Source organism: Hipposideros armiger, unplaced genomic scaffold, assembly GCF_001890085.2.
Source record: "Hipposideros armiger isolate ML-2016 unplaced genomic scaffold, ASM189008v1 scaffold_120, whole genome shotgun sequence".
In the NCBI taxonomy this organism is placed as follows: Eukaryota; Metazoa; Chordata; class Mammalia; order Chiroptera; family Hipposideridae; genus Hipposideros; species Hipposideros armiger.
The window spans coordinates 2,935,328-2,956,901 of NW_017731470.1; the positions used below are offsets into that span (position 1 = coordinate 2,935,328).

The 21,574-nt window shown below is 37.9% G+C and overlaps 1 protein-coding gene across 1 annotated transcript; it reads left to right on the forward strand.

Moving 5' to 3' along the window:
• Positions 1-6,034: 6,034 nt before the first annotated feature.
• On the forward strand, positions 6,035-19,568 carry CCDC28A (coiled-coil domain containing 28A). The gene is made up of 6 exons (XM_019648132.1): positions 6,035-6,295; positions 8,111-8,310; positions 12,377-12,540; positions 13,247-13,401; positions 15,714-15,736; positions 19,010-19,568. The coding sequence occupies exons 1-6, from the start codon at positions 6,050-6,052 to the stop codon at positions 19,062-19,064; spliced, it is 843 nt and encodes a 280-aa protein (XP_019503677.1). The 5' UTR covers positions 6,035-6,049; the 3' UTR covers positions 19,065-19,568.
• The last annotated feature ends 2,006 nt before the right edge of the window (positions 19,569-21,574 follow it).

Below are 21,574 nucleotides of genomic sequence, written 5' to 3' on the forward strand. Positions count from 1 at the left end.
GCAGGTATGACTAAGAATCAACCTAATTTCTAAGTCCTGGATAAAACATGAGTTATGACACTTGATCTAATTAATAATGCCATTCTGCCAGTTGCCATCATTTGAGTTTAATTTTTCCCTAACTTATTCATTCAATTAGTGAACATTTTCAAAGTTTCTACTGTATGCCAGACCTTATGCTAGACTATGGGGATATAAAGATGTATAAAACCTAATTCTTCCCTTTGCTAACAAATTAGTGGGAGCGACCAGCAGGTTACCAGATGTCATCCCAGGTAGATTTGCTCTTTAAGAGTAAAGTGAAATCAAATATAACCCCGGTATTCATAGGGTAGACTGTGGTTTGTATTTTCCCATTTACCTTGGGCTCTAAGCTCCTCCCGCTTATCCGACATAGTACCTTTTATGGACTATTTTTTTGTTACATACATATTGCCCTTGTTTGCCACTAAATCTCCTACACTTGTAGAATACAACTTTTTTTCCTTGATTTCCATGATTAATTCACACAAAACTTTGAGCTTGTAGGGGACTTATCTTGATATCTGGAAGCACGGAGGTGTGTGTGTGTGTGTGTGTGTGTGTGTGTGTGTGTGTGTGTGTGTGTGTGTGTGTAGAGTAACAGTAACAATTACAAATTGAATAGACTTCATTGCTCTTTTTAAAGTGCTTCCTACCACTTTGACTCTTTCTCCCTCTGCTCCCTTTTTTTTTTGCTGTCTTTTTTCCCAACTACTACCCTCTACCACAATGAACAATTCTTTCCACTTTATTAGACAAAACAATTCAACTTTCTCAATCTCACACCCTCAAACTCAGCCACCTGCCCATGTGTGCATGTACAACTCTCACTGATATATTATGACCCACAATGGGCCACCTACCTAGAGCCCAGTCTCATCCCTTTTCTTGCCCCTGAATAAAGATTTATTTCTCCATTGACAGGAATTACGGCAACCCCTTAAAAGACAGAATGGTAACAGTTTAAGTTTTAAATAACATTTTTAAATTTCCTTGTTAGACAGAGATATAAACAAAGTATCATGGGAGCCCTTCCTACCCCTTCCCCCCATTCTCCCTCCCTCCTTCCCTCCTGCTTTCTCTGGGATACTACAAATATTTCTTACCAGTCTTGTGGTACTCGATGCTAATACTGCTGAACTTGAACTCAAATGTAATGGTTGCAATGCAGTATAGCTAATTTGCTGGCCCATGGTATACTTCGTTTTCTGGTCAAGCCTATAACACAAGCTTGCTTCTAGAGCGGGAGTGTTCCTATGACAAGAGCTGGAGAAAGGATATTGGAAGGATGAATCATCCTTGTATCTTGCTGATAATCACTCCATAATCCTGTTAACTACTCATGGCCTCAAAAAGGAAGTGTGAACGTGAAATTGGATTAAAACATAAATTTTGTAGAATCATAAACAGAAACAATTCCAAACACTAAGTTTAAAAAGAATCATTCAGTCAACAATTTCCCTAAGCTTCCGAGTTAATTCCTTTATCTGTTCCCGTTGGTATGAAGGCAGGTGTACCAAAACACAAACTGCCTAGCTAAATACAAGAGCCCTTGTGTGGGCATTAGTGATGCCACCTGACTGGCACTGTGACCGTGCCTTTATCTTTGGACTTTGGGGTTTAAAGAGGAATTGTGGGAATCACTTCACTTGCAGAAATAAATCAGAGAACTTCATTCACTCATCATACATTTATTGAGCACCTGCCTTGTTTCTTGTTCTATGCAATGTGCTTATGATACAAAATCAAAAATAAAAATGATATCTGCTCTCAGTGAACAGATAGCCTAACAAAAAAGACAAATTTATCAAAGACCATATGTGTAAGAATTTTGTAAATGACTAAATCTTTGTCAGTTTTCAAGTCTGTTATTTATCCTTTGTTTGTTTTTCCAAAGCAGTTAGCAGTAAAATACAAGTATAATGGTCTCTGTGCTTATTTTTAGGCCCTTCACGAATGCTTCAAATGTAAATCTTAAAGTAGACCAGAAATCTAGAGCAGGAGTTGGCAAACTGCAGCTCGCGAGCCACATGCGGCTCTTTGGGTACGTGCCATGTGTGAATTTTTCTTATTTTATTAAAGATATAATTAATACTATTACTTGTTATAATATTACTTTAAATTGTCCTTATTTGTAAAAATATATTTATGGCTCTCGAATAATTTTTAAATTGTTGTGAGGGACAGGATTGGCTCTTCCGTCTCAAAAGTTTGCCGATCCCTGGTCTAGCCCAGTTCACTGCATTCTGTCAGCTCCATCAATATGCCAAGCTCATTTGTGCTCTAAGGCTATTTTACTAGCTGTTTCCTGAGTTAGGCATGCAAAGCAGCATTGAGTCTGTCTCATTCTGGTCTGGGAGGAAAAGGAGCACATAAGGTATAGGTTTCAAGTTAAAGAAACAAAAACTAAAAATCTCCTCCCTATAAGAAGCACAAATGATAACAGGGTATGGTTTTTCCAGGCAATGCTTTGGATTGAGATACCTGCCTTCTCCTTTAGAGTGTAACCTTCTCATGGCGAAGGACAATGTATGTTTGTAACTCAACAAATAAGGATGTACAACAGTGGCTTCCCATGCATCACCTAAGGACCTTACAGAAAAATATGCCTGATTCAAATGAAACATGAAAAAAATTATGACACTTATGATGCTATTGGAAATTTGAACACTGACTGGATATTTAATAATATTAAGCAATTATTGCTGTTTTGGGAATAACAGTGATAGTGCAGTTAAGTTTTTTTATCTTAGAGATCTACACTGAAATATTATAAATTAAATGATGTCTGGATTTGCTTCAATATAATACTGGACAGGGGGAAATGTGGGAGGAGGGGTTTACGTGAAAAAATATTGGCAAAAGTCATTAGGTAGATGATGGGAACATGACGGCTCATTATACGATTCTGTCTTCTTTCACATATGTATGAAATTACCCATAAGAAAAACTATTTAAAAAAAATAGATTCCTGGGTCTCCAAGAGATTCTGGCTTAGTAAGTCTAAAACCTATGAATCTGTACATTTGCATCACCATCACCACCAGGAGATTCACCACCATACTACTCCCCTGCCTACCTGTGCTATAGGGTATATTAGTGTTGAGGGAGGGCGTCTTGTTGATCAAAGCTCTCATCTTCTAAATATCATGCTTAGGAAGAAAGTATCTTATACAAGCTGTATAGAGTAACTTATACAAGCTGTGCATTTAACAGTCAATTTTGCAGTAAAAGGAATATCTAGTAAACCTCAAAGAACAAAATTTCTTTCAGGAAGGAACTCCAGATTTCAAGTAAAAGAATTCAAATTCAGTGTAGATGCCTGACCACTGCACTATACACCTGAAGCTGAAGTAGAATAATATTGAATGTCAACCATAATATACAGACACACATACACACACACACACACACACACACACACACACACACAGAGGGTGCCAAAAAAATGTATACACATTTTAAGAAAGGAAAAAACTGTATTAAAATTACACTGATGATAACCATTTCGAGCACTTCATCTTTTGTTATTGGTATATATTGAATATTACAATTTTAATACAGTTTTCCCTTTCTTAAAATATGTATACATTTTTTGGCACCCTATGTGTGTGTGTGTGTGTGCGTGTGTGTATTTACTTATTCACGGGATGTAAAGTACAGCATAGGGAATAGAGTCAATGGTATTGTAACAACTATATACGATGTCAGAAGGGTAGTAGCCTGGAGGGAGCTGGTGTTATCACTTTGTGAGGGGTGTAAATGTCTAACTGTTACGTTGCTTTGTACACGTGAAACTAATAAAAAATCACATTCAAAATATGCCTCTGTGACTCTATCTCATGTTGCTCTGTCCCTACAGTATAGTACAGTCCAGCCACACCAACCCTTTGCTTCCTCAAACATCCAAGGTCATTTGTGCCTAAAGACCTTTGGTGTAGCCATGTTTTGCCCAAGGATGCTCTTCCCCCAGATCATTTCATGGTTGGCTCCTATTTTTCATTCATATCTCAACCTCCAAAGTGGCCTTTTCAGGAAGGCCCTCCCTGACACTGCCTCTTCAGGACCCCACTGCTTACAATAACTCCCTATGACCTTAAGCTGTTATTTCAGAAAACTTATCACTGAAACTGTCTTATTTGTTTTCTTATCAAGAATATAAGATCTCTGACTATAAGGCTTTTGTCCGTCTGGTTCATGGATGCCCCCTGACCTCCTAGACAGTGTCTGGTCAAAATAGGGACTCAATACAGAACTTTGAATACCTGAAATATGTACATTTTGAAGGGTATCTTCTTGTGTTGCTAACTTATACTGGTGGTTGCAAATGCAAATACCACAGGGTTCAAATGGGTACTAAAGATAGAGGGAATCAGAGAAAAACTAGAGACCACTTGAACTAATATAGAGGAGGCAGCTGCTCTTGAGCTTGAACTATTGTTGCCAGGCTACAGTGCAGATCTAGTTGATCAGAGCTTTCCGTTATTATTGTGATACCAAATGGATGGGATGACATCCATTTTTTTATTCCTTTAATTTCAACTGTTAGCAACCAATTTGAAATAATTAAAATAGCTTGTGAATCACCAGTTTGCAAGCTCTGCTCATAACGATAAAACAATTCAGAGATCAGTTAAGATGAGCTTTGAGAAAAGATACTGGGAAGATGACACCCTATTGTATTGTTTGAAATGGTGAAAAGTGAGAAACAACCTAGATATCCATCATTATAGGAATAGTCAAATAATTTGTGGCAAACTTATTTGATAGACTACTATAGCGTTAAAACAAATTGTCTATCCATATGTATCAATGTGGGTGAAAAAGTTAAGTTGTAGATCAATACGCAAACTACAATAGCATTCATGTAAAACTCCAAAAGCCCAAAGTAATTCTATATATTGCTTATGAACATAGTAATAGTGAAAGTATACTAAACCTAGATTAGCAAGATGCACGTCAAATTTAAGATAGTAGTTGCATCTCTGAAGGGAAGTAGAATGGCACTGGGAATAGGTGGCACCCACTTTATCTGCAACATTCTATAATATTTCTTTTATCTAAAAATATAAAATGACAGAATGTAACCTCTATTTAGTCTGCATAGTGGGTACCTGAATGTTTACTGTTTTTCTTTATAAAACATTTCAGAATTTTTAAATATGGAAGGTGGCGGTGGTGGACAAACATCCCATGCTAGAAGCCAGGATAACTGGGTTTGTCTTGGCTCTGCCTCTCTGCCATTGATATAATCTCCAGCTTCGGTTTTCCATTTTCTCGTTAGCAAATGTGGGAGAAATGTTTGGTGCTCTCCAGAGTCTCTTCAACCTAACGGTCTATGAACCTAACACCTGCCCACTCCCAAACCCCACACAGAGAAGGCCACCCAAACTAGGGAATAAAATGGATTTCTCCCCTCATTTAGGATAGTTCCATCTCTCTCAATCGGCAATTCCTTCTCTAGAGGCAATATGTGAGTGGAAGAACTGTCTTGGCAACCAAGAGACGTGGGTTTATTAGCCTTCCTGAGTGTTAGATTCCTTTTCACTAAAACGAAGATGATCACAAAATTGTAGTTAGGTGTAGAGATAACGTATGTCTAGTGCCTGAACAAAGTTATTAATAGTAGTCGTAGTAATAAAATCGCACTTGGGTTCTAAATCTGCTCAGCACTGGGGTCCCTAAACAGAATCACAGTCTTTCACGCTGCCTTCCAAGCCAAAGTTGGTTTACCTTGCGAAGTCCGGGCGATGTATCAGAAACAATCTAGAATGGTTGTTATGGCGACACTCTGGTTCCGCCTCCGGGCTTGCTCGAATAGCACGCTGGGAATTGTAGTGCGTAGCAGCTGACACCGAAGGGGCGGGGCAGCTTCCGGAAGGGTTACTGTATTTCTCGTGCCTGCCTCCACTGCTACCCTTTATCCTTCCCTGCTTTGGGGCCACAGACCCCCAAATAAAAACCCAGCTAGTGGGTGCTCCTTGCCACGCCCGCCGAAAGTACTTCTGAAGGCCGGACAGGGGAAGCAATGCGGTGCATAGGGCGCAGACCCGCCCGGCACTGGTGGACCCGGAACAGGCGAGGCTCCCGCCGGGAGCACGAAAGCTCCACCTCCTTACGTCATTTCCGTAAACACAGGCAGTGGTGGAGGCGCGGGGTCCGGGATGTGACCCCGGCTCAAGCTGCTGCAGGGGTGTTGGCGGCTGCAGTGGAGGCGGTGGTTTCCGAGACGCCGGAGTCTTTGCAGTTTGAGAAAGAGGACTTCCTTCCTCAGGTATGAGGTGTAAGCAAAGCCACCCCCGCAGGGTCCCCAGTAGCGCCCCCCCACCACCACCACCACTCACCGTGGCCACTGCTGGACTCCGGGCGGTGAAGGGTCAGCAGATTGGGGAAGGGGGATGAGGTGAAGTCACGGGGGTCCTCCTGCTTGGAGGCATGGGCTCCTGGCTCTGAAAACCAGTGTACGAAGCCGTTGACGAAGGCCTTCCCTAAATGGTTCCGTGCTGCTTGGTGTACAAGGATTTCAGCGCATTTGTGACAGATGTTACCTTCCCCAAACAGATAAATTTCGAGCCCCTCAGAACATCTTAGTTTAGACCACCACTGGTTTATTTGCTTTGCATTGCTTCCTACATTTTTTTTCCCCTCTTTTTCTTGTGTCACCAAATGTGTATCAGCATTGAATTCGAAGGCCAGGGTGTTTATGTGTATCATAAAATTTACACAGATCCTTGCTTCTTGGAGAACTGATATTCCCTCGTTTCTCTTCAGTTTTTTTAAAGTTCCATTTAATTTGTGTTGCATGCTGAAACAACCCCAAAATGCCTGTTCTATTACTAAAAATGCTTCTTAAAGGAAAAATTGTTAGCCAAGATAGAGGGGAATACACTTGATACCTGGGATTAGAAACTGGGTAGTAGAGCCTTTCCTTTAAAAACCTTTGCTTCTTTGGAGGGGTCATAGCTCCTGTTATGATTGTAGAGCCAGCCTGAGCCAATTAAGCTGAATGGCTTAAATTCCAGTGCTTATTGGCACCAATTCTAGACAATAGCAAAATTTCTGTTTTCATGAAAATTCTCAAGTAATTATTTTAGGAGTGACATCAATGGATGTGAATCTTTTTGTATAGTCATAGCATGATTAAATCCAACACACAAAACGTACAAAAAAAGGCCTAGTGCTAAGAACTTTACAATCTGATGATGTAAATAGCCATAGAAATTTCTCATTATACGTGAAACACTATAAGAAGAATTTAATATTATGCATAAACAAAAAGGAAATGGAGGAGGAAATTTTTAGATGGATGACGATCAGGAAAATAAAGCTGGTTAATACATAAAGTAAGGGGAAAGTACTAGATAAACAGAAGGCTGTACATAATTTCTCTGGAAGGGCCAGCTGTAACTTCATAGTGTAAATTTTTTTATATTAGCAAAATTAACCATATATAACAAAGTTTCATGTTTCCATGGAAATAGGTAGAGAAAGTATATAGAAAATAGTCATGAAACAAATTCAATTTTACAGAACTTCACTTGCTCAAAGAACTAGAGTTAGTATTATTCCTAGGCAGATACTGAGTTTCTGCGTGGTAGTTGAAATAAAGTTTCTAGTCACTAATTAAAATACAGATGCTCCTGTCAATTAGACATCTGTTTGAATCTAGTGGGTTCTTCTAAGAATACATTTAGAAGGGAGACCTAAAGGCCACCTGAAGCTTGAGTCAACCTGGGACTATCACATGGCTGTTTTGTTGATTTTTGTATGTCTTGTTCCCCTCTAATTAGGCTTTTTGAGGGCAGGGATTTTGTCTTGTTCAGTACCATCTCCCCAATGCCCAGAATAGTGCCTGACAAGTGGAAGAGAGTTAACATTTGTGGGATGAGTGGGTAAAGAAAATAGTGAAAAAAAAATTTGTGGACAGTTGTGCTGAGGGCTTCTGTGTACCTAGTATGGTAGATTAAACTTAAGGCATCCTTATTCTAACTTTCTCTTGATCCTCTTTCAGCCTATGAAGTGGGTCTTTGAACCTCTTTCGTTTTCGCATATTACAGCATACATGTATAGTTTAGCTGTGTTTCCTTAGGTCATAAGAAGCTGGCCTTGGTGCAGTAAGGAACTTAAAACAATGGAGGAACGGAAAGCGAAGAGGAGGAGTCCCAAGTCTTTCAGTGCCCACTCGACTCAGGTTGCGAATGCCAAAAAAAATGCCATTCCAGTTAGTAAAAGCACGGGGTTTTCAAATCCTGCATCACAGTCAACGTCACAGCGACCAAAGTTAAAAAGGTGAATTTGTTTCTTTCATATTATCACAGCAAAATGCTAGTAAAGTAAATACTATTATAAATCCTGTAATTCTTCTTACATTTTCTTCTCTTTTATTGACTTTAGTTGCAGCACATATATATGATTTAGAAAAAAATTTATGAAGTTACAGTGTATGTGTAGAGATTAGAAAACGCAAAATGAATGATTGGTTTGAAGGCCCTTACAGAGCAAGAAAACTTGTAGACAAAGTTGATGAGCTAGCCAGAAATGGGATAAAAGATATACAGGTTTGTTTTTTTTTTAACTAAGCTGAGTATTTGTGCTTTGGTAGTTTTTATTTTCTTTTTTAAATTTTTAAAAAGATTTTTATTGGGGAATTGGGGGGATGGGAACAGTGCTGGGGGATTGGGGGAGGGGAACAGACAAGTTGCTGTCATTTTGTTCTTCAATCTAGTTGTGGAAGACGGTGCTTCACTTGCCCAAGTTGGCACCATCATTACGCTCTTCTCGGGTGAGGCAGATCAGTCGCCGGCTTCTGGACTTAAGGACAGCTGCTCACTGCGGCTGCTGGCCGCTCACGCTGGCTGCTGGCTACACACGGTAGCCCATGGCAACCCACTGCCACAGGGACTGCAGCCTACGCCAGTGTCACTGGCCCTCATATGTGGGATCCGAACCGGGGCCCTCTGGCATCCCAAGCGAGTTCTTAACCATCGCGCCACTCGGCCGGCCCTGGTAGTTTTTATTTTTAAAACGAGTGGTTTCATTTTTATAGAAATGATTTGTATTTATTGTAAACATTCAAACACAGGAAGAATTCAAAGCAGAAATTTAAAACACTAAAATCCCACCACCTAGACATAATCATTAATATTTGGTGAACATCATTTGTCTTCAGGCTCTAAAGAAAATGGGAGTAACAAGTTTAAATGTGTTATATATTACTACCACATATATGTGCGTATTTTATAGTATTAAGTATTTGGAAAGCAAGATAACATCTTCAGAGAAAAAGCCTTTCATAATCTTGATCATTTGTCTAATTATTATCAAATAAACCTTCTTCAAATTGCAAGGTCATCGTTGACAGTCATTTAAAGAAGTAATGCTTGTAGCACTCTGTACCTATTGGGTTTACACAAAAAACAAGATTCCTGCCTTGATGAACTCACACTCTCTTTGAGGAAAGAAAAGGGACATAGCCAAAAACACTTGGAAAAGAAATTTCCAATAAGGACTAAGTGATAACTAAGAGTTATGAGAGTTTCCTTTGAATAAATTACCAGATTGGAAAGGGGTTTTCCTGGAGGAGTTTAACTTAAGAATCAAAATTTTAATATGGTTATGGTTGGTGGAAAAAAAGCCAAGGGGGTGACCATGTGTTGCTGATAACACCAAGGTTGCCAGTTCAATCCCTGCGTGGGCTACTGTGAGCTGTGCTCTCCCTAAAAGTCAAGTATGCCATTGTAGCATGAAAGCAACGTGTAACCAATGACCATGGCCGTTCCCCAATAAAATTATAAAATAAAATTTAAAAAAAGCCAAGAGATTGTAAAGGTAATCATTCCTTTTTCTAAATTCTTATAGCGGTTTCTTTATATCTTACTGTCATTTTCTACCTTGTTCTTTTATTTCTCTGCATGTTATAATGTAGGCTTCTTGAGGGCTGGGGCTGTATTGATCATCCTTATGTATGAGACAGTACTTACAGTAGGACTTTGCACTTAGTATAATATCCAGTGCTTTTTTATTGTTGAATTATTTTAATATAAAGTGAGACAGTGTAACATGATAAAAAACATTGAAGTAAGAATAGACAGATGTTTTTCTTTCTTGAGAGGGTTACTAAATGATGAACTAATGCAAAACACTTAACTTGGATAAAACTTACAATTTGAAAGAAAAGATATACACTTGCTATACTAAAACCTTATAGTCTGTAGCAGCTTGTCTCAGATTTTAATGTGTATGTGGGTCTCTCAGGGATCTTTTTAAAGTGCAGATTCCAAATCAGTTAATCCGGGATCGGGCTTCTAATAAGCGCACAGGTGAGGCTGATGCTATGGGTCTTGGACGGCACTTGAGTAGCATTATTTAATATCATTCAATAATATTATTGAATGTATATAAGATACAGATCTTGCTTTGTAAAGAACTGTTACTGACCTATTGTCAACAGCCTATGTGTCCTAAGTTGATTTCTTGTGAAGAGAATTTGTTTCTTGCTACCTCCTCCCCCGTACCCACCCTATTCCCTCTTCATCTTATCCTTATTGTGGTGAGTGCACTTGTGGGAAAGATACCTTCACACATCATTATGAAGATATTAATTGAGTCCTGCCTGGCAGGATCTGTAGTACGTGTTGGGGTTGTACAGAGAATACACAACCCCTTCTCCCTTTTTTGCCTGGTGAACTACTACTCATTCCTTAAGGCTTCACTCACACACCACCTTTAGGAAGTTTTCTCTGGCTGCCCCTAGATCAGGTACACTGCCCTTTCTCTCTTCCCATATCACGGTGTGTATAGCACCGTCACGCAAGTGTTTGAGAGCCTGGTGTATGCTAGACATGTGTAATAATAACTCCTCTAGCCTAGGAGTTCTAAAAAGGCCTTTCTGAGGAAATAGCATTTAAACTGACACTTTGTTTGTTTGTTTCCACTTTCATAAAATAACTTTTTCCATCCCTTTACTTCAGTCTGTGTGTATCTTTCAATCTGAAGTGAGTCTCTTGTAGGCAGCATGTGTAAGGGTCTTGTTTTCTTATCCATTCAGCCATCGTATGTTTTTTATTGGAGCATTTAATCCATTTACATTGTTGATAGATATGTAGCTATTGCCATTTTATTATTCATATTTTTAATCTTTTTTCTTTCATCTTAAAGAAGTCCCTCTAACATTCCTTGTAATACTGGTTTGATGGTGATAAACTCCTTTAGCTTTTTCTTATCTGGGAAGCTCTTTATCTGTCCTTTGATTTTAAATGATAGCCTTGCTGGATAAAGCACCCTTGGTTGTAGGTCCTTGATTTTCATCACTGAATATTTCATGCCAATCACTCCTGGCCTGCAAAGTTTCTGTTGGGAAATCAGCTGACAGTCTTATGAGAGCTCCCTAATAAATAACTAGTTGTCTTTCTCTTGCTGCTTTTAGGATTCTCTCTTGGTCTTTAACCTTTGCCATTTTAATTATAATGTGTCTTGGTGTGGGCCTGTTTGGGTTCATCTTGCTTGAGACCCACTGTGCTGCTTGGGCTTGTCTGTCTATTTCTTTTGCCAGGTTAGGAAAGTTTTTCAGTCATTATTTCTTTAAATAGGCTCTCAATCCCTTGCTTTCTTTCTTTTTTTTATCCTAGATGTGAGGTAGGGTCTCATTGAGTCACCAGGGAGTGAGCAGAGCTCACCAGACCAGTTCAGGTTCAGATTTGGCCATGGGTGTGGGAAGGGGGGCTCAACACAGGAAAGATGCTGCTGGCTGCATGGGAGGCGAACCTCACACAGGGAAAATGGCAACTGTACCTCCAGTCCTCTCCCCAAAGCCACACAACTCAGTCTCTCCCCATATGTGTCTGACACCCCCCGATCACTGTCCCTCTGCAAGAGCCCAAGGTGATTGCCTACAAGTGAGTGAGTCTGCTTGTGGGCCCTTTAAGAGGACACCTGGGTTTCCTGCAGCCTTCTGATGATCAGAATCTCCACTGTTTTTCACAGCCAGATGTTGTGGCGGCTCCCCTTTCTGGCACTAGTACTTTGGGCTGGGGAGCTGTGTATGGGGTTAGGACCCCTCACTCCTCCAGGAGAAACCTTCATGGTCAAGATGTCCCTCCTGATTCTCAATCGCCACACAGAGGTGTGTGACCAGCCCTTTCCGCTTCTCCACCCCACCTGCCAGTCTCAGTGGGGCTTCTTTTTACCCTTAGTTACGAAACTTATGCTCATCTAGACTTCAGATGGTTCTCCAAGTTGATTCTTCTATAATTTAGTTGAAATTTTAATGTGTCCACAGGATGAGGCAAGCTCAGCATTTATCTACTCTGCCATCTTGGATCCTACAATTAATTCTTTCATTGCATCTCCTTTGCAGAGTGATGAAGGAAAAGACCAAAGCTCATGCTGGAGAAGGAAAGGGAGCTCAGTCAACTCCGATCCAGCATTCCTTTCTCACTGATGTCTCAGATGTTCAGGAGATGGAGCGGGGGCTTCTCAGTCTTTTGAATGATTTCCACTCTGGAAAACTTCAAGCATTTGGTAAGCAACAGATGTTTGTGTTTACCATTTTTCTTTTGTAGCTGTTTACGTCCTATTTTCTGTGTGTATTTTGCCATTCCTTTTAAAAGTGTCATTTTTGTTTGTTAAAAAAAATAGTCCAAGGCATAAAATGCAATCATCCTAGATTTCATTTAGCAATTAAGTTGTCTTGTACTACTGTGTATACAATTGAAAAATATTATGTTGTGTTTCTCATGCTTCATAATGTTGTACATGCTTCATAAGTATTTTCATATATATTTCTTAAAGGATGAACACATAATTGTTTGGCAAAATGATTCATGATTGAAGTCCTTAATATGACTCGTAATTTCACTCAGATTGTTATAAAATGTTGGATCACTTGATTCAAATGACACTTGTCAAATTGAAGATGATTAGATGATGCTATCACTTTTATATATGATATTACTATTGAAAAAAATACTTCCTTTACCTAAGAGATGTTTTAAAAAGCTTTCCTATCATATTTGTTTAATGTCCATGGTCATTTCTTAGATACTCGTTGTTTTCGTTGTCAGAAATTTGATTTGTAATTATATCCAGAAAATATGTAATCATTAACAAAGTAATTATAAAAAAATAATGAATTTCTTTTGCAGCACCTAGAATTTAAAAGTATTTACTCAAGACAGTTAGTTTGAATTGTCCTAATCTTTATTAACATTCTGGAATGTTCCCCCAGGAAATGAATGTTCTATTGAACAGATGGAACATGTTCGGGGAATGCAGGAGAAATTAGCTCGCTTGAATTTGGAGCTTTATGGGGAGTTAGAGGAACTTCCTGAGGATAAGAGAAAAACAGCTAGTGATTCTAACCTGGATAGGCTCCTGTCTGATGTGAGTATAGTTCTTTGTCTTTATTCTTTTCTGAGTAAATATTTTTATTGAGATAAAATTCACTATTTTAACCATTTTAAAATACACAATTCAGTGGTTTGTAGTATGTTCACAGTGTTGTGTAGACCTCACCACTGTCTAATTCCAGAACATTTTCATCACTCCAGAAAAAGAAATGCTGTCACTCTCCTTTCTCCCTTCTCCCCATCCACTAGTAACCACTAACCTACTTTCTGCCTCAATGGATTTGCCTATTCTGGACATTTCATATAACTGGAATCATATAATATGCGGCCTTTTGTCTGGATTCTTTCACTTAGTGTAATGTTTTCAGGTTTCACCATGTTGTACTTTTTTTTCAAAGAAACATATTCCAAAGAAATTATGTATATATTCTGAGAATGCTGGCAAATCTTAAAGTGAAATATTAGTTTCTGTACATATATGATAAGATCTTTAGATGTAGAAGATAGTATGTCAGAAAATCCTGACATGATTAATACATATTGCATTATTTACTCAGGGTTGTTACTTACTTGTAAATTCAGAATTATGTTTAATGTTTATGGTAATTTAATACATTTCTGTGTGTACTAGCTTGCTAGAGCTGCAATAACAAAGTACCATAGACTGGGTGACTTAAACAACAGAAATGTGTTTTCCCGCAGTTCTGAAGGCTCAAAGTTGAAGATAAAATGTTGACATAGTTGGTTTCATTGGAGGCCTCTTGGCTTGTAGATGGCCGTCTTCATGTTCACATGGAATTCTCCGTGAATGCATGGGTGCCTGTGTCTACAGTTCATCTTCTTATTAAAGAAGGACACCAGTCGTTTTGGATTAAGGCCCAACCTAATAACCTCATTTTAACTTAATTACCTCTTTAAAGACCCATCTCCAAATACACTCACATTCTGAGGCACTAGGGGTTAGGACTTAAACATGAATTTGGGGTGGACATAATTTAGCCCGTAACCCTATTTATGATTCTTATACCGAGAAGTGTTAATTAATTTTGCCTCTTTAAATCTTTTTTGGAACAAACATAAATAAAAATTGAATTCAGTATACTTTAGTTTCAGAACAATTTCCATATTCACCAATGAAGTTCTATTGTTTTTCTCTATCTTTTGAATAAGTAAATGTGAGGGAAATTATATGCCTATATTTTGAAATTTTCAAGCCTATATTTTTTATTTCAAGTCTACTATGTTTAGTGTTGCAACTATTTCCTTTTACCAGTTCCTCTTAACAAATACAGGGTGGCCCATAAGTCGCTTTCCCATTTAAAAGTTTAATAATTGTGCTTGTCATTAATTTAAAAAAAAATTTTGTTTCAGATTTTCAAAGTTTATTTCTTGGAAATTTATTATGGAAAAAAACACAATGGAGCAAAGTGTAAAAATTGTCAAATTTTATTTAGAAAATCAGAGTGCCATTGTTTCAGCTCACAGAGCATATATGTGTTATTTCCAATGGGGGCTATTTACGTGATATCATTTTTCATAAATAGCTAAAAAAAATCTCATTTTTGTACGTAGGATTATTAAAAACAATAAATTAATTAACAAACAAAAGTTTTATTCAAATTTTTAAGGAGAAAGTGACTTATGGGCCACCCTGTATAAGCTTAATTTGTAATACATTTAGGAGAGTGACTGTGGTATGGTGAAAATAACACCGAATCTGAAACCAGAGAGACATTGTTTAGTCCAGGGTCTGCATTTGTAACTTTGAGCAACTTAACTTATCTGTAACTCAGATTTTTTCCTCTAGGGGTAATTAATTCTACCTCATACTGAAAACTAAATGTCACATGAAATCCTTTTGTAATCCATAAAGGTTTTAAAGATTTTGATCATTAAAATGTCAACTTTTTTCTTTTAAAAACTAATATTGGAGATATTATAATTGTAATAACTATATTATTATAATTGTAACTATTATTATAATTATGTATGATTTTAAGATACTCATAACACTCCAGTTTTTATCATTTGGTTTAATTCTCTTCTCATATTTTTGTTTAATATATGCTAAAGCTACTTTTTAATTATTTTGCTTAAGTGAATTTCCCAGCCTGGAAATTTTTGAAAAGGTTTTTTTTTTAAAATATTTTGTTTTTTCATTTAAAGAAACCTTAAATGAAAAATAATTTATTTAAAAATGTATAATTAAAATTAGTGCTTGCTTCGGCCCCACATATACTAAAATTGGAACAGTACTTTGAACAGTGTTTTGTCTGGAGTGTCAGAACCAATTTGTGGATTGAAGCAGAAAATAATTAAAATTAAATATGTTTCTTTGTGTTACAGTTAGAAGAATTGAATTCATCCATGTATCCTTTGCCTAATATCAACAGTGAAAAGTCTACAAATTATCATTTCTGGTAAATAGTCCCAATCAAGTTTTAGAAAGATGTGTTTTTTAGATACAGTGAACAAAGACACCTGCTGTTATTTAGTGGGGCCATCTCTCTTCCCCTTTGCTTTCAAATGGAATTTTATAGTTTTGTATGCAGAAATTCTGTTTGTTCTGCTTTGCTTTGTATTGTTTTTGTATTTTTAAAACAACAAATTTTTAATCAAGAGAATTGAGGATTAGGCTAGTTGTCATATAAATTATTTTGAACCTTAGATTCTGAGGCTAAATAGCAGTGGATATCCAGATACACTATGCTTAATTTAATATTATTACATAAATATTTTAAATGCATAAAATTGAAAATTAGACATCATTAAAATTCAGCCTCCAAAGGATGCTTACATAGTTAGTGAAATGACATTTTCATAATTAAGTGCACAGAGTGTATCATAGGATTAGCTTAAAGGAAATTACCAAGGCACATGTAAAATATTCAGGTTTTGACATTTCAATTTAGAGCAATTATTTCAGGAACTTTGCAAAATGTATTTTTTTTTTAACATATTGATAGGCACAATGTGAGGTACATAAGAACAATAAGAAACGATTCTGCCTATAAAATAATTTCATTTGAGAGGTAAGACATCCCCTTTGACCCAAATACTGGTTGTAGAGCCAAGAGATTTGACTTTTGAAATTTGGTTCCACATTTTGAGCAAATTGTTGGATGTCACAGTGTCCTTTTTAATATGGGATAATCGCTGCCTATAATGAGGTGTATGTGAAATTTTCCAAACTACATTGTGTGTGTGTGTCTATATATATATCACTATTATCATAACATATTGTTATTAATTGCTAAATTGTTCAGTAACAACAATGAAATAGGGAAATATATACATATCCAGTAATAGCAATTCATAGCTAATTTTTATTGAATACTTACAATTTGCCAAGTATTACATGAAGGATTTAACACACATTATCTCATTTGGGCTACCCTTGGAAGTAGGCAGTATTATACTCCCCATTTTACAGAAGATTTTGAGAAATCACATAAACTGTGGGGAGATATTAATGTAAGGTATCATCATCATTTTAAGAAATATGGGGTAAGCTATGAGTTAATTACGGGGCTTTTCTTAGAAATAGTTTCTGGTTCTTTGTTCTTTATACTTGTTCCAAACTTTATATTTCTTCTATGTTTATGACACTTACGCATTTCCTACCCTCTTACCTGAGTTTTTGCTAAACATTTAGACTGACTTGTCTCACCGCTTTCCTCGATTCACCCACCACAGTTAAACAAGGCAGCGTGGTAGAATATAAGAGCGTGGGCTTCGGGTTGCTTGGTTTCAAATCTTGGTAAGCAGCTGTGTAACCTTGAGCAAAGTCTGGCCACCCTAGTTTCCTCAAACTTCGGCCTCCTAATTTCCCTCGCTATCATCAGTGCCTCGGTTATTTCAGTCGCCAAGACTAGTTTAAAATCCCTCTATGACCACAGCAGATATTGCTAATCGATCATGGCCCTTTCTGCCATTGAGCCTGGACATGGACATGGAATTGTCAGTCATCTCTTAATTACAGCTGTCACACATCATTAGTTCTGCCTGTTACTCTTCCTTCATTCTTGACCCTGCTCACCTGATTCCATAACCTTTCAAATTTCTATTCCAGCTCTAGAGCTACACTGTCCAATATGGCAGCTGCTAGCCATGTAGCTAGTATGCCCATGAAATGTGACTAATGTGGATTAAAAAGTGCTGTAAGTATAAATTGCACACCTGATTTCAAAGAGTTAATACAAAAAAAGAATGTGAAGTATCTCAGTATTTTTTATGATTACATATTGAAATGATAATTTTTGATATATTAGTGTAAAAAATATATTTAAAAAATTACATCTGTAGCTTGCATTATATTTCTATTGGAGAGTGCTGCTGTAGACTTTAGATATTGCTACTATTCTTCCTAAAACATCACTTTCATCTTGCCACTCCTATTTCTTACCAAGATTTTTTACCATGTCAGACTTTCTAAACCAGCGGTTCTCAACCTTCCTAATGCCGCGACCGCTTAATACAGTTCCTCATGTTGTGGTGACCCCCAACCATAAAATTATTTTTGTTGCTACTCTATAACTGTAATCTTGCTACTGTTATGAATCGTAATGTAAATACCTTTTTGTTTTCCGATGGTCTTAGGCGACCCCTGTGAAAGGGTTGTTCGTCCCCCAAAGGGGTCGCGACCTACAGGTTGAGAACCGCTGTTCTAAAGGGTCTCAGTAATTTAATCACAACCTGTCTATCCTGTCATACTTTATATTGCCACCAAGTTGGTTCTCTGGATGCCCAAGAGCACTTCATGTTCATGTTCACCTTCATGCCTTTGTTCAGGCTGAACTTCGTGCCTAGAGCTGCTCTGGCCTCCCCCTTCTCCTTATCAAATAACACTGAAGCTGATCACTTCCAACAGCATTTTGTTGGTACCTCAAACTAGCATTCTGCCTTTTCTTCATTATCTGTTGATTTTTATATGTGTTAAATCTCAGCATTCCAACTGGACAAGAATGTCTTTGATGGCTGTGCTCATGCCTATATTTTTGCAACCTCTGCCATACATGTATTGCATTTAGTTCTCAATGTATCCAAATCATTGTTTGAATTGGGTCTTGAAAAATAGGTAGCAGATCATATAGATGAAAGAGTGAAAATGAAAAGCAGTGATGATAAGGGACTTACATCTACAGAAATTCCAGCTATTTCCAATCTTCTTGAAGAATCATTTAGAGAATTACAATAGGGAAGGTTTTAGAGCTATGAAGATTTTATCTTAATTTTGACTTTTACAAAGAAATTGTGTTTTCTGAAGGATGATAAACTGGTGTTGTCTTCTCAAATGAATTTTTTTTAGTCCAGTAAATTATATTTGCCTCAAATCAGCTCCTTACCATGAAAATGATTTTTACTGCATTAAGGTAATCCTCTGCTCTGTTAGAACCTGGAATGTAGACTTGATTCAGTGATTTGTTTTGAAGTCTTCAAATCCTAAGCATAGCATAATTACTTCACTACATTTAAAAGTTGTCTTACCACTTTCAAATTTCTCAATAGCAATATTGGCACTTTCCCTTTAAACATATTTCTTTTTTATAATACCTCCCTCTCTTCGCTCCTGAGTGTAATTTCCAGAAATTTAAAAGAACTAATTATTATAGGATGAAAGTCTTCTTAACTGATGAATTCAGACAAAAACTCCACTTGGCAGATGCACAAGATGTTCCAAATACTTCCACCAGCTAAAATGAAATGCAGTTGCTTTCTTGTGGTTTGAAGAAAAACAGCATTCTTTACTTTTCCAGCTGAATCCAGTAGCTGAATCATCTTCCACAATAACGAATTAAAGTAACTAAAGTGCCAGTGCAATGATTGTTTTCACATACTGCTTTTAGTAAACTTGACTTGCCATAATTTACCATAAACCGGAGGCCTTGTCAAAGGCTTAACCAGGAAATGTGATAAGAGGTTGTGCTGCTCTGCTTTATATTGTTGCCTTATGGGGTTATACTTGAATTGTGCTAAATGTTGTTGAAAGGGCTGAAGGACTTATCTTTCCTGAGCTCACCAAACTTATCCCACTGTTGATCTAAGTTGATGATGCGCAGGCTTTTTGTGGCAGCCCAGCTTCAGTTTACGTTAGACAATCAGTACACAGTGCTGATGTGTGTTCCAGTGGCCAGTGACAACAAATTGTTAAATGATTACTTGTGAAATTTGCTATTTTTAATAAAGTGATTGTTTTAAGTTGGTCTCTATTGTCTGTTTTGTAGAAACCTGTAGTCTTCAATCTGGGAATATAAGAGTTCAATTCCCAAGAGGAAACTGCGTTCAGAAAATTTGAGGCTCTGGAACTTCCTTGCAAATTCTGTACCTTGTGTACATTTAAATATTGGTATAATGAAAAGAGCATGGGCTTTAAAGTTAGACCTTGATTGGATTCCCCATTCTGCCCCTTACCTTTGTGTTCATGTACATTTACTCAGTTTCTTTAAGTTTAATTTTTGTTTTTATCTAGAAAAAGAGGTTAATAACCAACCTGCAAGGGCTGTTACAAGGAAGTAATAAGGTGCATAGAAGATGATTAGCACAATAGCTGACAGCAGTAATGTGCAGCAAACGTTAGCTTCATCTCCTTTTTCAAACAGCTCTACTGAAGTAATCCATACACCATAAAATTTACCATTTTCAAATGACCAATTCAGTGGTTTTTAGTAGATTCAGAGAGTTGTACACCCATCACCAGACTCTAATTCAGGAACATTTTCATCACCCCAAAAAGAAACCCAATAGCAGTCACTTCCCATCTTCCAAACTCCCCAGCACTTGCAACCAATAATCTACTTTCTGTCTCTATGGATTTGCCTATTTGGACATTTTCTATAAATGGAACCATACAATACATGGTCTTTTGTGACTGGTTTCTTTTACTCGGCATAATGTTTTCAAGGCTCATTCATGCAACCTGGGAAACGTTTCTGTTGGGTTGAGAGAATAGGGATTTGAGGGGGGAAATAACACTCTAGGGTCTGACAGAATAAAAGGAAACTGCCATGTGACATGTTTTCTTGGATGGGGCCTGAGATAGAGTATAGAGTAAGGCACCAGCTGCTTCCGGTGGATTAGTTACAGAGCAGCAGACCTTGTTTATTTATTTCTCCTGTGTGTCAGAGGACCCCATGTGGGTCCCAGGTAACAAAATTTTAGCTTATCTAATTTATATCCTTTTACAAAACTTAAACGTGTTAAAGGCAACAGGAAAAAAAATGAGGTGCCTGGTTTACAATGTATTTATTATATACTGTATAATCCTTGTGGATAAATTTTAATTACAGATGATTTTTAAGAATACTACCAGGGGTGGCTGGTTAGCTCAGTTGGTTAGAGCGCAGTGCTCTTAACACCAAGGTTGCTGGTTCGATCCCCACATGGGCCCAACCACAACACGCTGCGCCCTCCACAACAAGATTGAAACAACTACTTGGAGCTGATAAGTCCTGGAAAAACTCACTGGCCCCCAATAAAATAAAATAAAAATACTACCAGAGCAAACCATTTAACATTGGTGTACATACTCCCAGACTTCTTAAACTTATTTACAAAAATTAGATCATACTATTCATGTGGTTTTCTAACCTGCGTCTCATATTGTGAACATCTTTCCATGATGATAACTACCACCTACATAGAGAACAACTGAAAGGCTTCACAATAACTGCTTAAAGGCATTTTGACCAGAACCATTAGAAACCAACGAGGAAGGGTGGTTTTTTGTTTTTGTTTGTTTGCTTTTTTGGTTTTGGTGCCTCCTGTATAATGCTAACGTTGACAATAAGTATTAAAATATTCTAAGGATTTGCTGAAGATAAGAAACCCCACGTGTCCCATCACGCAGCCTTAAAATTGCTGGCTTTCTTTGAGACCAAGCAAACGTCGGTTTTGGTGTCCAGGGCTCTCCTCTTGGGGTTCTGCAGCCGAGCGTCCGAGCCCGGCGTCTGGGCTCTCAGGTTGGGAAGGTCCTGCCGCGTCGCCCTGGCCCTGGCGCTTGTGAACTGCGTACAGGTGGGACCGGGGTGGGGGGCGGGGCGGGGCGCTGGGCCCTGTTGTCAGGTCGCTATGGAGACAGCGCGCTGCTGTCCATCCTGAGCAGAGGCCCGAAGTTTTGCTCCCGCTTTTCACTACGTGGTTCAAAGAGGAGGCAGCCTCTCGGTGCCGCATCTCTCAGCCACCTACCGGAGGTAAAGCCGTTGGCTTTT

Coding starts and splice junctions, on each gene's coding strand:
- CCDC28A (XM_019648132.1), top strand. CDS start 6,050: ATGCGGTGCATAGGGCGCAGACCCGCCCGGCACTGGTGGACCCGGAAC. Junction 13,402..15,713: donor TGGATAGGCTCCTGTCTGAT/GTGAGTATAGTT, acceptor TTTGTGTTACAG/TTAGAAGAATTGAATTCATC. Junction 15,737..19,009: donor GAAGAATTGAATTCATCCAT/GTATCCTTTGCC, acceptor TGATGAATTCAG/ACAAAAACTCCACTTGGCAG.